Source organism: Trachurus trachurus (assembly GCF_905171665.1).
Source record: "Trachurus trachurus genome assembly, chromosome: 3".
NCBI classification, from domain to species: Eukaryota; Metazoa; Chordata; class Actinopteri; order Carangiformes; family Carangidae; genus Trachurus; species Trachurus trachurus.
The window spans coordinates 17529375-17544593 of record NC_139893.1 but is presented as its reverse complement, the minus strand read 5'-3'; the positions used below and the strand labels follow the sequence as shown (position 1 = coordinate 17544593).

The window sequence follows — 15219 nt, the reverse complement described above, 5'->3', positions numbered from 1 at the left end:
GTGGTGTGCAGGTGTGGGCACTTACACCACCTGCCTATCATTCATTAGAGAAACAGGGGCACTGGATTGAAATGCACCTGCAAGTGTTTTGCTTTCACTCAAAAACAAATGTCAGAAATATGAAAGATGATTTTTGCTTGTTATTTATTTATTTATTTATTTTTTTTTTTTTTTTGGGGGGGGGGGGGGGGGCATTTTGTTCTGAGCTTCCACTCTGATGACTGATTCTAGGGTGACCGTGTTTACTCAAAAATGTATATTAATATCATATCTGACAAAAAAAATAAAATATTTCCAGTTGTTCTGCTTATGAATTCTTAGTGAACATACATTATGCAGGTTGTGGATGAAGATATTGTTATTATGCACTCTATTAAGCATGCACATGTGGAACATTTACATGGTGTTTTATTAACTAAATGTACTGTATTGATATTTCCATGTCCCTGACAGTTTGTTTGCTTCTTCCTTCCACTTCTCTGAATTGCAATGTGAAGGAAGCGTCCACATGCACATTACTTCCTCTTGATGAGCTGCTATATTATTCATTCATGGGATGTTTGTGTTTCTCTTGCAACACCATGATGATCCTCACCCACTCCATGGACCCCTGACTCATCCATCTAGCAACTGATTGCCTCTCTTTCTTTCACTCTTGTTAACAGCATCACTCTTCTCAGTGGATGAGCAGAATGTTTCTTCCTCCGCAAGTGTCAGAAAATGGACACCACTCCCTGTGACGCTGCGGTGACCATGTACCACCTGACGACAGACCAGCAACTGAACGCCAGCTGCAACTGCTCTTCTTCTTCTTCCCCATGCAACTGGACAGCAGGTGGCGAAGCCCTGCAGCTGCCCACATTCACCACAGCAGCCAAAGTCAGAGTGATTATTACGTTCATCCTCTGTGCCGTATCAGCCTTTTGTAACCTGGCTGTGCTGTGGGCGGCACATAGCGATGGGAAACGCAAATCCCACGTCAAGGTGCTAATTATCAACCTGACGGTAGCTGATCTGCTGGTGACCTTCATTGTGATGCCTGTGGATGCGGTGTGGAACATCACAGTCCAGTGGCTTGCTGGGGACTTTGCCTGCAGGCTCCTGATGTTTCTTAAGCTGCAGGCGATGTACTCCTGTGCCTTTGTCACTGTGGTGATCAGTCTGGATAGGCAGTCAGCCATCCTCAACCCTTTGGCTATCAATAAGGCCAGGAAGAGGAACAGAGTCATGCTGTCTATTGCATGGAGCACCAGCGCTGTGCTGTCAGTACCTCAGGTAAGGACATGAAGCCCAGCCAGGAGGATATGCCTGATTATCCACTGTCAACAGGTTTTCATTGAGTCTCCTGTTGTGTTTACAGAGAAAATTGTCACTTTCCATAATCTGATCAAATTAAGTGGACACAAATTTATGGACACATTTATATCCAGTGATTTACAATATGCTCTGTAGGAATTATTTTCTAATGACAGAAAACCATGGTATAAAACCATATGAGATAATGGAATGAATGATCACCCCCAACAGCGAGAGGAGCTTCTTGTCACCACAATGACTCATAATCTTGTGGGCAGTTGTACAGGCAAGCACAAATGTCAACAACCGTAGAGGCTATTTACACAGCACATGAGTTTACCCAAAACCCAAAGGATAAGGTGGCTTTTTAAAAATTACAATCTAACTACAATCAAAAATCTCAAGAGACCAAATCCAACAAATATTGAATTGCATCACCACAGTTTTATCTAACTGAACATCATTGGGGTAAAGTCAAAAACAACTGAATAGACAGTTGATGAAGGAGAATTATGTCAGCCGGCTAGCTAGCAAAAATTGTTGGCCCTAGTCTCTTTCCTCTCAGCTCTGTGTTTTGTTGAAGGTCATTCACAAAACCCTGGGACAACTACAAATATTTGACTCAAACTGAAACGTTTTCAGCATGCATGGCCTTACTGCTTTTGATATTTGCAGATACTTGTTAGTCACAATGTGTCCATCCAAATTTTGGCACGGCATCTGAAATGTCTATAGTTACAGTATAGTGTGTCACTCAGTACAACCATAAACTATGGCATTTTATGTGTTTTCGCCTTTCAGAATATTAATGTTTCTTTCCTCCTTTAGATTTTCCTGTTTCGCAACGTAACCATCAACCATCCTGAGAACTTTACTCAGTGTACAACACGAGGAAGTTTTGTCACTCACTGGCATGAAACAGCCTACAACATGTTCACTTTCTGCTGCCTGTTCCTGCTGCCGCTGGTCATCATGATCACCTGTTACACCAGGATCTTCTGTGAGATCTCCAAACGACTGAGAAAGGACAATTGTGAGTTCAAAGTGAGGCTGAAATCACCTCTCTTAATTTCTACTATGAAGGTGGCTGAAACCCAGTTTACTCACAGTAATCCACTTCCCACTATGCACAGATTTCATCAAATAAATCACTTCCTGTCAATAGTTCAGAGTAACAGGGACTATGGCGTTTTAAAGGAGCGTTGTGGAGAGGCTCTAGTGATGGTACTGTATGTTGGCTGACTGTGGTGGTCCCCTAACTTCCTCTATACCAGTTAATGCCACATCTTGAGGACTATTAGATGAATAGTTGTGAAATCATGTACCTGCTAAACTTCCTGATGTTAGCACTTGCTACTGTAACTGTGTGCAGGACTGTAGATGTTTAAGTTTAAAGTGCTTTTTCAGTGTCTCTAGGGGAAATATCAGAGAGCTCATATATCTGCAAACATAATTTGGGCAAAGCAAATTACTTACTTTTATCTTGTCACAAAGTCAAATGAGAAAAAAAAAGAAACAGCATTTGGAAACACTTATTAACCACTCATGTTTTTCACTAAATTATTTCCCACACATTACATAATACATCCATCGTCTATCAAGCCTTTTTAAAGCATACTCTGTTTTGTTTTTGTCACCTATTCTCCTAGTGCCCTCCAACGAAGTGCATTTGCGGTGTTCAAAGAACAACATCCCTAGAGCACGGATGAGAACTCTAAAAATGAGTATTGTAATTGTATTATCTTTTATCATCTGCTGGACTCCATACTACCTGCTGGGCCTGTGGTACTGGTTCTTCCCAGAGGATCTGGAGGGAAAGGTCTCCCACTCACTGACCCACATCCTGTTCATCTTTGGTCTCGTCAACGCCTGCCTGGACCCAGTTATCTACGGCCTGTTCACCATTCACTTCAGAAAGGGAATCCGGAGGTATTACTGCAACGCTGCCACAACATCTGACCTGGACAACAACACGGTTATAACCGGATCCTTCACTTGTGCTGCCAATTCTTTGTCACTGAAAAGAGAGGTGAGCCCTTTGAGCCAGGAGAGGATCATGCTGTGCAGTGATAATCACAGCAAAGCAGAGTCAGCATCGCCAGGGAGCAGCTTTTTGACAGCGGACAACGATGTGGAGAGAGATCTGAACCAGTCCAGCCCCGAGAGCGTCATATAAGGAAAGAGAAAAAAAGATTCCTGACAGCTTTTACAACAGCTGTTTAACTGTTATATATATACAGATGTGTTCATTGTCTGACTGTCCAGTGTGAGAGGTCCGGAAGTCCTTGATGACCACACTGTGTATTATATTTGCTTACCTCACAACAAAAATGTGAGACAATGACAGAATTTTGTATCTCTGTAGGACTTGGGTGGGGGGCTCTTATTTGAATGTTTATGTGGTCTGTGAATTGTAATCTGATGTTATCTGGCATTAAATGTTTTCACTGGGATGAGTATTGTGAATCTGGTGATGTTGGCAACATTGCCTCATGTTTTTCAGAGGTTAAAATTACAACAAGCTCTCTGGGGAGAAAAATTCACACACATCTGCCATTGTGAGCATGAAAACTTGTGTTGCAGAGCAATGCCAAGCAATATGTGGATCTCTTGTGCAAACTTCCGTCTCAGTGATGATGTAGCTGTGGGCTCCCGGAGGGGATTGCTGCCTATAGTCAGTGATGAATCATAGCATCCAAATGAAAAAGGCAATTTCTACTCTGGTGCTGTGGCTAATTGATTTGTGACTTAAAAATGATCAGCTTCTCATCTTTTGTTCAGAACAGTGAACACTATTAAGTGTGAATCATCAGCAATTTGTGCTTATTCAGTGTTTTACAAAAGAAATAATACAGCTGTAGAAGGTGTATCATCTGCAGTTACAAAAGCTGTACGTCACAGTTGTATACTTTCGCCCAACCAATATTTTCAATGTCTCTTTCTACTGTTGTGGACAAAACGTCTTATGAAACAGAAAACTGTCATTTTGTTCCAGCAGTTGGTTTTGTTAAAAAAATAAAATGAAATTAAATGTAAAATTTAAAATTCATACATAAGGGTAGTAATATCATGTCTAACTTACAGCCCTGACTGACAGCAAATATTATGTTAAAAAAGTGTATTTCCACAGTGTCGACCTTGTCCTCTTAGCAACGATTATCACTGTTTCAGAATCATCAACAAGCTCAGAGTGTGAGTGACGATGACAGGCTTGTTTTTAATCATGAAAAAAATACATCTCTTACAAACAAAACATAAAGGAGAAGAATAAAATGTCTCAAATGACAAAAAACACCATACAGTCACAAGTCTTTGCCTCAGTGGAGGTCCTTGGTTTAGTGTAAGAACCGACTGTTGTATTATTTGTATTGACTGAATCATTTTTTCCAATGTAAAGCTGATGACACTTACACATGCCAAGCTTTTTGAATAAAGCATCTCATTGATGTGTGGTGCTTTGGCACCGACGCTCAGTAAAGCCTTTAGAAATTTAAATCATTTTTCCAGCAGATATTAAAAGTGGTATCAGCATCAATTCTCTTTCACAGAGAGAGGCCACGTTATTATTATCTGACATGACTTACAAATAATAATGAACTGTGTAGTCCAGTGTTTGTGTGAAGGCTGCATGAAATGAACACAAGTGCGTTCTGCCACCAGTCTGAGGTCAAAGAAGGATGCTATAGCTGAATATAAGTGTTTATATGAACATGCTCTGTTTTTTTCTTTCTTTCTTTTGCTTCAGAAAACCTTAACTTCCATATATTTATACAGTCAAAGCCCTGAATAGGTATTTTATTTATTGTTCTACAACAGAATATTAAATTTTAAAATCTCTGCATGCTTCCTTCTTTTTTGTGTGTCTTCTGACATTAAAAACATGACATATGAAACATTCAAGGACCCCAAAGGAAACAAAATGTCAATGTACCATGACTGAGTTCAGCCCACTCATAAACAGCCTGAATACACTCATCCTGTTAGAATAAATACAAATTAGTGATGGCCTTCCAGCCCTGCACACAATTCCTTTTTTTAACTGTTAGAAAAATTTGGGATCACCTCCTCAAATAGCCTCAATGTTTTTATTCTTCACTACATAAATGATACATGACTGTACCATTTGTTGCAGTACCTCAGCTGACTGCAGCTCTGCTGGGTCCCTGTTGTGCCCTCGCTGCAGTTTCCTGTAGCTGCCTCCATGTTTCTGTGATCGCTTTGTTCCTTTCATCCACACACTGTGCTCTTCACATGAAAACACAGGAAACACACCACAAGAGGTTACTTTAATATTTGAATATGAATTGATTTTGGTTTGTCCTTGGACTTACAGTAAGTTCACCACATATTCAGATCATAAAGACATGGCATAAAGACACAGAGGCAAATACAAACCTTTGCTGTAGGTAGAGATTGCAATTTTCCTCCAGCGTGGCAAAGCTGAGTGGTTTTTGTTGTGCTGGAGAGTCTGCAGGTGTATCAATATAGTGCTTAAGGATGTCAGTCTCTCCAAAATGGTATATGAAGAGCTGACTCTGGCTGTCGTCTTTGGATGATGCCATGGGGTCCTGATCACCTGCATGACACGTTGCATTGTTTGTGCAGCTGTTCTGTATACATACATACCCGCTATAATATGAACTTAACTTGAAAGTCATACTCCTCTGGAAGATCAGTGACTCCCTTAACATTACTTTTCTACTGAAACTGACAGAACTTTGGTTGTGGTATAATGAGACACAAAGCAAATATTTGGCTGTGGATTTACCTCGTACAAACAGAGTTTGCTGTTTGCTGTTCAGAACATAAACAGGGTTGCAGGGTGTAGCGATCAGATGAGTTTTTGGGGGAATCAAAAAGCACACAGTTTGTTTGCTGAGGGCATCTTGGAGGAACATTTTTCCATCTCTTTGCACCTGTAGGAACTAGTTAGGCAAGAAAAATGACACAACAGGATCAGAATAGTAGAAAATAGGGGTGTAACGGTACACAAAAGTCACGGTTCGGTACGTACCTCGGTTCAGGGGTCACGGTTCGGTACGGTTTCGGTACAACAGACACTAATTGAATGTAAAACTAAAATCTGTCTTGTGTTATAAAAGTTAAAAGAAAAAAGAATACAAAATAAAACAAGTGCATTAGGAGTGTTATAATGCCATTCATTAATTCTAGAGGAAAAAAAACGTGCACTTGACAACTGGCAACTATTATTCGAATTATTAAATTATTATTATTTAAAAAATATTATTAAAAAAACAAAACAATAAACTGACATCAATGTTGGTTTACACAGTTAAATTAGACTAGCAGTTACTTTGGTGATGTTTCTGGTCCTGCCTGTGTTCATAAAACATTTAGGCAGCTATACACGCACATCCCCCAAAAAACTGAAGACTAGGTGCTGGACCACCAAGAAAGACACAGGTAAGGAAAAAAGGAGACCGCTCACTAGTTAAAAGCTCCCGTGACAGTTTAATGTCACTCACACGTTTCGGGCGTCAGCCCTTCATCAGACAATGTGTCTGATTATAGTGTGCGGTCTCCTTTTCTCCTCACCTGTCTGTGTTCATGTCAAGAGGCTTAAAAGCTGCGGGATAAGTTGTTGCACACAACTAGTCTTTTTACTTGCACCAGTGATTGACATATCAGGGTGAACATGCGCTACGTGTTTGATGCGTTTCTAGCGACGCACCGCGCATCCGTGAAACATCGCCGACGGACTTTGTCTGGTGGACCAGTCGCGAGCATGGATGTATTATGGTCGCGAGCCGCCGCCGCCGCCGCCGTTTGTTTCATTGAGAAGCCACAGTGACATGAATGAAGCCGACAGCTCTCCTCCTCTAACTTCACTCTATCATCACTTCTCTTCTTCGTCTGCTATGACGGCTGCCGGCAGCTTCGAGGCTCATTACCGCCACCTGGATTCGAGTGAGGACTCGACTTTTTTTTTTTTTTTTTTTTTTTGATATTCATTCAGACGTATTCGTCGTGTGACTGTGTGCACCGAACCGTGACCCCCGTACCGTGACGGCACGGGACGAATACATATACCGTTACACCCCTAGTAGAAAAAGAAAAATATACTTTTACTACTAATTCTGGTGTTCTTACCAAGCTCTGCAGGAATGGCACAGGTGCTATGATAGTTGGGAGGTCACCACTGTCTTTTGGCCTGTAGCAAAAAAGGAAATAATGTATGTAAATTGTTTCTGGGTTTTTTATTTTTACAATACAAATTTTTACAAATACAATTTGAAAGCCTGTAAGTCACTCAGGTTACCTTTCAGTGAGCAGTATTGTGCAGGACTGTGTCCCTCGTCCTGTGGTGACTGTGTGAATTGCTCCACTTTTACACAACACCAAAAGATGGACTTCTGCTGCATGAAAAGTCTGGCAATCATCAGCAGGCACGGGCCAATAATCTACAAACTGCATCCTGGATAAGGGACCGTCTGCTGCTGAATTTATGACAACAGACAAAGGAGACCCTGAGGGAAAGACAGGAAAATGACACAGTAAGAAAATAAGAAAATCAGATTGGCCATAATGTGTTCTGCAAACATTTAACAAGCAAGAATTACTGTTAGCTTGACAGTTAGTCAAACCCAAACAGATTCAGCCTGATTATTGCTTTTCAGTTAAGTTTATACAGTATGTGCTATAACAATTATTAAATGCTGTTTTTCATATCTCTTCTCCCATTGTAAATGTCTCATATTCAATTTTTTTTACAGACTGACCTTTTGTAGGTATCAAACAGAGTAAATAAGATATAGATATTCAAAGCTAGAATTAATAAATTGTGAACCTTCTTGTTTTTCATCTAAATGCTGCACTGTGCTAAATAATAAATGCCTTTGATGTGAAAACTCAAAGGTTTAAAGTTGTTTTAGAATTTCCATGTGAGAACTATATAATAAACTGCATTGCTGTAGCAACACTTGTGTCAGATTTAATAGGAGGAGGTATTTGCTCACCACATAGCCTGTCCCACACACTCACTAAAGCATCTTTGAGTCCAAGGGCTATGTAACGGGTGCATCTACTAACAGCAGAGCAGAGGATTTCCTTGGCATTTGGGCACAACACATCTGGCTTGGGTTCAACATCTGCATAAAAGATTTAAGATCAAAAATAAAAAACACACACAAGTAGATTATGGTGTAGTTGGGAGCATCCAGTGCATCTAAAAGAAATATTCTACCTGGTTTGCTATTTGGTGCTTTTTGCAGCAAATACTGAAGAAGATTATGACTGCCACTCCACCACACACAGACAGCAACAGGCGATTCTGCTGAAAAAAGGTCAGACATAAAAGGGGATATTGACAGGAGCAGGGCCAGCTGCTGCAGACATGAAAATAGGGATTTGATGAGGATGAAATCCATCTAAATGATCAGCAGTGTGCCTGTCACACTGATTTCCACGAAAGGTCATTCACTTAAACAGGCAGACCCTTTTTAAGATGCTCTCGGGGACAGCATGAGCCAACTGTTTAACTAGGCTATTATTATTATTTAAAAAAATCACAAACTGACATAACAACAATCGCATTACTGGAGCTGTATCTCTCATTCACTACAAACCTGACTGGGACGCTGCTTTGTATAAACCAGAAAATTGACCACAGGGCAGAAGAAAGTGGTGAGTGCAGCATCTGAAAAAACAAAGAAACAAACAACTTAAAACATTTTTTTTAAATCATTTTTGGGTCAATGACGTGATGCAACCCAATGTCAAGTGGTGCAAGCATTATTTTTTCATAAAAATCTGACTATATTCAGAAAAATAAATCAGGACTCAAATGTGGTATAAATGTTATTCACTTTTGCAATGCAACACTGTGTTTCTTGACAAATTTTACATAATTTGTCACATTATTCAAAAGAAAAGCTGTGTTTGTAGGATATGTCCTGCCCTGTGTTGCTAAAATGCATTTAAATTCAAATATAGAAACACAGCAAAAAAAAATGTTTGTTTTTTAGAAGAAAGTATACTTTTTACAAGTACACTTCAATCCAGTGTAGGTGGATAATATATTATTTATCATTCTTTTGTGGTTACACCATTTGACATTTTCAGGGGCATTCAGTATTACTCTTTTTAAAAATGGTTCAAATGACATTAAACCAATATGAATACAAAATGTAAATTTTTCACAAATCTGATGCATGCTTTTAAAACAATTATTTATTCATTCATTTTCATTTATTTAAAACAAATTTGTAATTGTCATTAACCCTTTTATCAAGGGCATAATGCCACTGAATTAGTTTTTCCTTGTGATCCCCTGAGTGTCTGCCTCCCTGGTCTGTGTGTATGGTCTAGTAGGCCTGGCTACTTCTAGCATAGCAATGGCAGCTCTCCACACCTCTTTGCAGTCTTCTCATTACTCACAGTTCAAGCACTCCAGTCTCCCTTTCTGCTCAGCCAGTCAACGTGGACTCGAGTGCCAAACCTAACTCCAGTTCCCTGCACCTGCTGTCTGCTCACTGCTCACCCTGCTAGCTGTTCAGCCATCCTTGCTATGTCTGTTTGACTCCAGTCCGTCTGTCCAGACCACACCCCCAAACCTTTTAGCCTGCCTCTCCCTACTTTTTGGCCCTCAACTCTCCAACCTGCCATCTCCTGCCTCTGGCCCACCCTACCCATTGATCTCCGTACAACCCTTTAATTATTGAAATATGTTTAATACCGCCTTTGAGTTACTGTGTCTGCCTCTGGATCCAGATAATTAAAAATAAACATTTCAGAAGTATACAGCTCAACCTCAAAAACACATCATGCTGCATGTGCACATCAAACAGAGCAGTCAGTCAATCAAGCACAGTATGTCAGCAAAGGTGTAAAATACAGATTTTATTTGTGTAAACTTCGTCTTACCTTGGGCTTTCATTTGTTTCTTTTGTTTTTTCTTCATCTGTATTAAAAGAGTGTTTCTCCAGGCGGTGACTCTTGGTGACTAGGTCCAAGGCCAAACAGTGTGTCAAATAGTCTGTCGTCTGCAGCTCGTCTGGCCCTACCAGTGCTGTCTCTGTGAAACAGAAACAAAAACTTGCATTCAGACAGTGCATGAATGTATCTTATATTATGGTTATAAAGATTTTTGGTGCCCATAAAAACTGTACCATCTGGAATTTGGGGTGGCTTGATAACAGTTCCTACTGACGATGGAGACCATTTCATGTCCACATCTTCAGAAGAGTTTGGTTCCTGAAGATTAAAAAAGAGACCAGTATAATGTTCCCACCAGCACCTTATTGTCATTCATTTGTAATTCAATAACACACACACAAAAACCCCAAAAAACAAATCAGCAAAAGCCATCAGGTCAGCCAAGAAAGAGCAAAGAACAAAACATTTTTGTGCCATGTTCACAAAGAGATCTAATGAGATGGCATACAACAAAAAGACTTGAACTGGCAGCTACTGTGGGTTTCAACACATTGAGTGAATTTCAAACTTGGCGCGCTTTCCCTGGCAGCACTCCAGTCCAAACCTTTTTTGTTTGCTTCAAGCCATTATATATTTGTGGACACATTCAGCATAATCTCTCTGTTTTCTGTATCACTTTAATCAATAATGCACTCATTGAAAAAAGTTTACATCCAAATGGGATGCACTTAGGTACAGTACAGACCAGCCTAACTTGAAAATAACAGCGCACCTGTGTCTGTGAAAATCTCGTCTCTAATTCTTTCAGCCAGGTTTCTATGGGGAGGTGGTAGATTTCAAGCCAAACAGCACCATTGCCTGATAGGAGATATGAAATTCATGTGATTCAGAATCTGAACGTTAATTAAAATTACACAATTGAAACAGGTCAAACAAGTGAAGTCCATACTTACAGCTGATCGATGCAACTCCATAATGTCCTCCTTGATATAGTTCAAAAGTTAAACAAATGCTCCTTTGGTTGATATCTTCCTAATCAACACATGAGACCAGTATTCATTAAACTTAAGAAGAATTTGCAGGTGGAAATGACTGATGAGGACATTACGAATACGCACCATTACGTTGACAACACTAAGGAGGTGAAGGCTGTCACAGTGAAATGCAAAGACTCTGGCAACACCTGCAGTGATAGACAATAGCAGCTGGATTAAACCGGGCAACACATTTTTCACAAAGCACCTGTTTTTCTGAAAACCTCTTGCACCTCTCCACTTTCTTTCCCCTTACTCCCAATGATTCAGTTCAGTGCATTATAATTCATGACACGGAGCACACCGGTGCATTTTAAGTTGATTAGTTAATTAATGTTAAAGATACAAAAACAGAAATTAAGCACGGTGGCCAATCAGAGGCACACAACCTACCCATGTCATCAATCGTGGCAAGTAAATAGGCCATTTCGGCTATTCTGTTCATCTGAATAGATGTGATTTCCAGTCTGTCCTCCTGCCATTCTGCAACACGGGTAAGAGAAGATGCACACCACAAAGACAAGCCCTGGGAGTGACCCAGACTGAGGTACCTGCCATCTTCTGAGCATGCAAGACAGTTGGTGCTCTCTGGAAGCTGAAACAACCAAAATGAACTCTTTTCATTAACAGAAATAATCTTGAATTGATGTTCTTCAAATTAAATAATAATAATAATAATAATAATAATAATAATAATAGTTTTGATTTATATAGCGCCTTTCAAGACACCCAAGGATGCTGGACGCCCAGGTTGGCAGACCGCAGGTTCCGTGAGGGATGGTGAACATGAAGGAGGTCGGTTAAATACTGAGGGGCCAGTGAATGCAGGGGTTTGTAGGTGAGGATGAGGAGTTTGAAGGTTATTCGATGTTTGATGGGGAGCCAGTGCAGCTGTTTGAGGGTGGGGGTGATGTGCTGCCAGGGTTTGGTGCGGCGAGAACCCTGGCAGCCAAAATAAAGCACTTGTCCTGACTTTGAGGTTTTACCTAAGTCATGAGCTCTGTACCTTTGTGGAACCAGACGGGCCCAAAGTTTTCCAGCTTGACTTCTCTGCTTTGGAAGCTGCTTCCATTTCTGAGTCTGCTGGGAGAGAAGACACACAAAAAACATGATCATTTTACTCAAACATGTTTGTTCTTTCTAACTTACTAAATCCAGTGCAATATCACATTATCTGTGTAACAGAGTAGTGGGCTTGAGTCTAAAGGTAAACAGTTTGTAGTTGTCAAATAAATGTTGTGTAAATATTTGGCTCAAAATGTATTTTGTTATGTAACGTTATAACAGTTACATATTTCCAAACATGCGCAAAATATGGGCATGTAACTTACAGTATGTATTAGGCTATAGCCTACTGTATACGGTAGGTACATGTAGCCTATGTATATTTCGATATAGGAATGCTTCATCAGCAAAGTAACTTTGCTGTACGTATACTTTACTCTAAGTAAAAAAAAGTAGTCTTGAAAGGTTTATTAATGGCTTAAATTAAAGACAACTAATAGTCCAGGCAAAATAGCGTTTTACGACAGACTAATTGTCACAGAAGGTTTTTCACCATAAATCATTTCTATGAGGTGTCTAGAACAACATACTAAAAGTCCTAAGAAATCCTAGTTGGGGAAATATGTTTAATTCTCATCATTATTTACTGTATAAGTCCATGGTGCCGACAACAATACACCCCAATGGGGCTATTTTTTCCCTTTACTCCTATCACAATGAAACTTTACACAATGAAAGTATCCATGAAATGTCACATTTTTTGTATTACAAGTTCCTTTGAAAATGAATTTGAATATGCAAATGAGCCTTACACTAATCAAATATGCCCAAAATACACCCGAATAGGCTTCTTTTTTTCCTTTACTCCTACCACAATGAAACTTTACACAATGAAAATAGACATTAGAAGTAACATTTTTTGTATTACAAGTTTCTTGGAAAATGAATTTGAATATGCAAATGAGCAATACACTAATGGAATATGCCCAAAATACACCCGAATAGGCTCATTTTCTTCCTTTACTCCTACCACAATCACACTTCACACAATAAAAGTATACATGAAAAGTAACATTTCTGTATTTCAAGTTTCTTGGAAAATTAATTTTAAATATGTAAATGAGCTCAACACTAATTGACTTATGGTCAAGAAGCCATAAAGCCACAAGCAGCAACAGGGGCCAAATAACTAACACATTCATGTCCATTCAATAAGTTAACCTATGCACTGAGTGCTGTCACTTGCCACACTTGACTTATGCATACACACATGTCACTTTCCTCACTTAAAAGACCTACTGTATATTGACCTTAAGAATTAATTGCACAGTCTTTTCTCCAGTTGCTTTCTAAATTCTTTTTTTTTATTAGCGAACAAGCCTTACCTAACGACTTTCCTCCCAGTTTGCAGAGAACATCAGAAGAAAGTCAGAATTCATCAAAGTCGTTTCAACGACTGTGTGTCATGTTATATTAAATATGCTGTTATGTTCAACAACATATGAGCGGGACTAAGAACTAAGTTATTTGGCCCCTGTTTTTGCTGCTTGCGGCTTTATGGCTTCTTGACCATAAGTCAATTAGTGTTGAGCTCATTTACATATTTAAAAAATAATAATTTTCCAAGAAACTTGAAATACAGAAATGTTACTTTTCATGTATACTTTTATTGTGTGAGTAAGTTTTATAAGTGTGATTGTGGTAGGAGTAAAGGAAGAAAATGAGCCTATTCGGGTGTATTTTGGGCATATTCCATTAGTGCATTGCTCATTTGCATATTCAAATTCATTTTCAAAGAAACTTGTAATACAAAAAATGTTACTTTTAATGTCTACTTTCATTGTGTAAAGTTTCATTGTGGTAGGAGTAAAGGAAAAAAAGAAGCCTATTCGGGTGTATTTTGGGCATATTTGATTAGTGTAAGGCTCATTTGCATATTCAAATTCATTTTCAAAGAAACTTGTAATACAAAAAATGTTACATTTCATGGATACTTTCATCATGTAAAGTTTCATTGTGATAGGAGTAAAGGAAAAAAATAGTCCCATTGGGGTGTATTGTTGTCGGCACCATAGACTTTATAGAGTAAATAATGATGCAAATTAAACATATTTCCCCAACTAGGATTTCTTAGGACTTTTAGTATGTTGTTCTAGACACCTCATAGAAATTATGTATGGTGAAAAACCTTCTGTGACAATTAGTTCTATTTTGGGGTCCAAAATGAGCTAAATTGCCTGGACTATAAGTTAGAATTCGCCGTTAGCTAACACTGAAATGAGTTGGTTCATGCTGCTAACAGTATGCTTACTATAACGAAGGGAAACTAATAGCATGGAACTGTGAACTCTGGTGATCTATGGTTGGCAAATTAATACTATCAGTCTCAAAAGCGCGGTAAATAAATACCATCACTGGATATCAGTCTTACCTTATAATTTGGCCAAAGTTTAGAGGATCACGCTAGCAGCCTTTCAGAATGCTAATTATTGCACGGTCGTCATGACAACAGCGTCTCCACGGACGCGCGCACCGTTGCTATGTCTGTTTAGTAGGTCTGCCGCGGAGCACATAGCCTACATCTGTCAAATAACTCCCTGTCAGTACTGTCAATTCCTAATTATATGGTCCTTTTTTTTTTTAAACAGACAGGCACGGTATTAATTTTTTAAGTCTTAATTCGCTGTGGTTTAGACTCAGTCACGGATAAACGGCTTCTGATATCTGTCAAACAGGATCATGGTGAGAGTTCAATATGGACAATATGGGGCTTTGATACTCAGCTTACAAACCATGAAAATGGAGCAAAATCGATACTTTGAAATGGCACGCACACGCACACAGAGTGACTGGAGAGCAGTAGAATTTAGAAATAGAATAGAAAACAGAATCTTCAATGAGCCAGAGGAAGATTTTGACTGACCATTAGAGGGCAGTATCTCAACACAGACGACTATTTATTTCTATTAAAAAACGTTGTCCTTTCAAA

At 39.3% G+C, this 15219-nt stretch overlaps 2 protein-coding genes across 2 annotated transcripts; one reads left to right on the top strand and one right to left on the bottom strand.

Annotated features, from left to right (window-relative positions):
• Positions 1 to 720: 720 nt before the first annotated feature.
• On the top strand, positions 721 to 3472 carry LOC311008119 (gonadotropin-releasing hormone II receptor-like; the record flags this gene model as incomplete). The annotated part of the gene is made up of 3 exons (XM_084001555.1): positions 721 to 1275; positions 2125 to 2329; positions 2946 to 3472. The coding sequence occupies 3 exons, from the start codon at positions 721 to 723 to the stop codon at positions 3470 to 3472; spliced, it is 1287 nt and encodes a 428-aa protein (XP_083857681.1).
• Positions 3473 to 5432: 1960 nt separating this feature from the next.
• On the bottom strand, positions 5433 to 12297 carry LOC311008117 (WD repeat-containing protein 93-like; the record flags this gene model as incomplete). Its single annotated transcript, XM_084001552.1, has 16 exons — positions 5433 to 5541; positions 5692 to 5872; positions 6065 to 6221; positions 7408 to 7468; positions 7577 to 7784; positions 8274 to 8405; positions 8501 to 8587; positions 8883 to 8953; positions 10180 to 10330; positions 10425 to 10509; positions 10964 to 11049; positions 11145 to 11223; positions 11310 to 11374; positions 11619 to 11820; positions 11955 to 12167; positions 12232 to 12297. The coding sequence occupies 16 exons, from the start codon at positions 12295 to 12297 to the stop codon at positions 5433 to 5435; spliced, it is 1953 nt and encodes a 650-aa protein (XP_083857678.1).
• Between the last annotated feature and the right edge of the window lie 2922 nt (positions 12298 to 15219).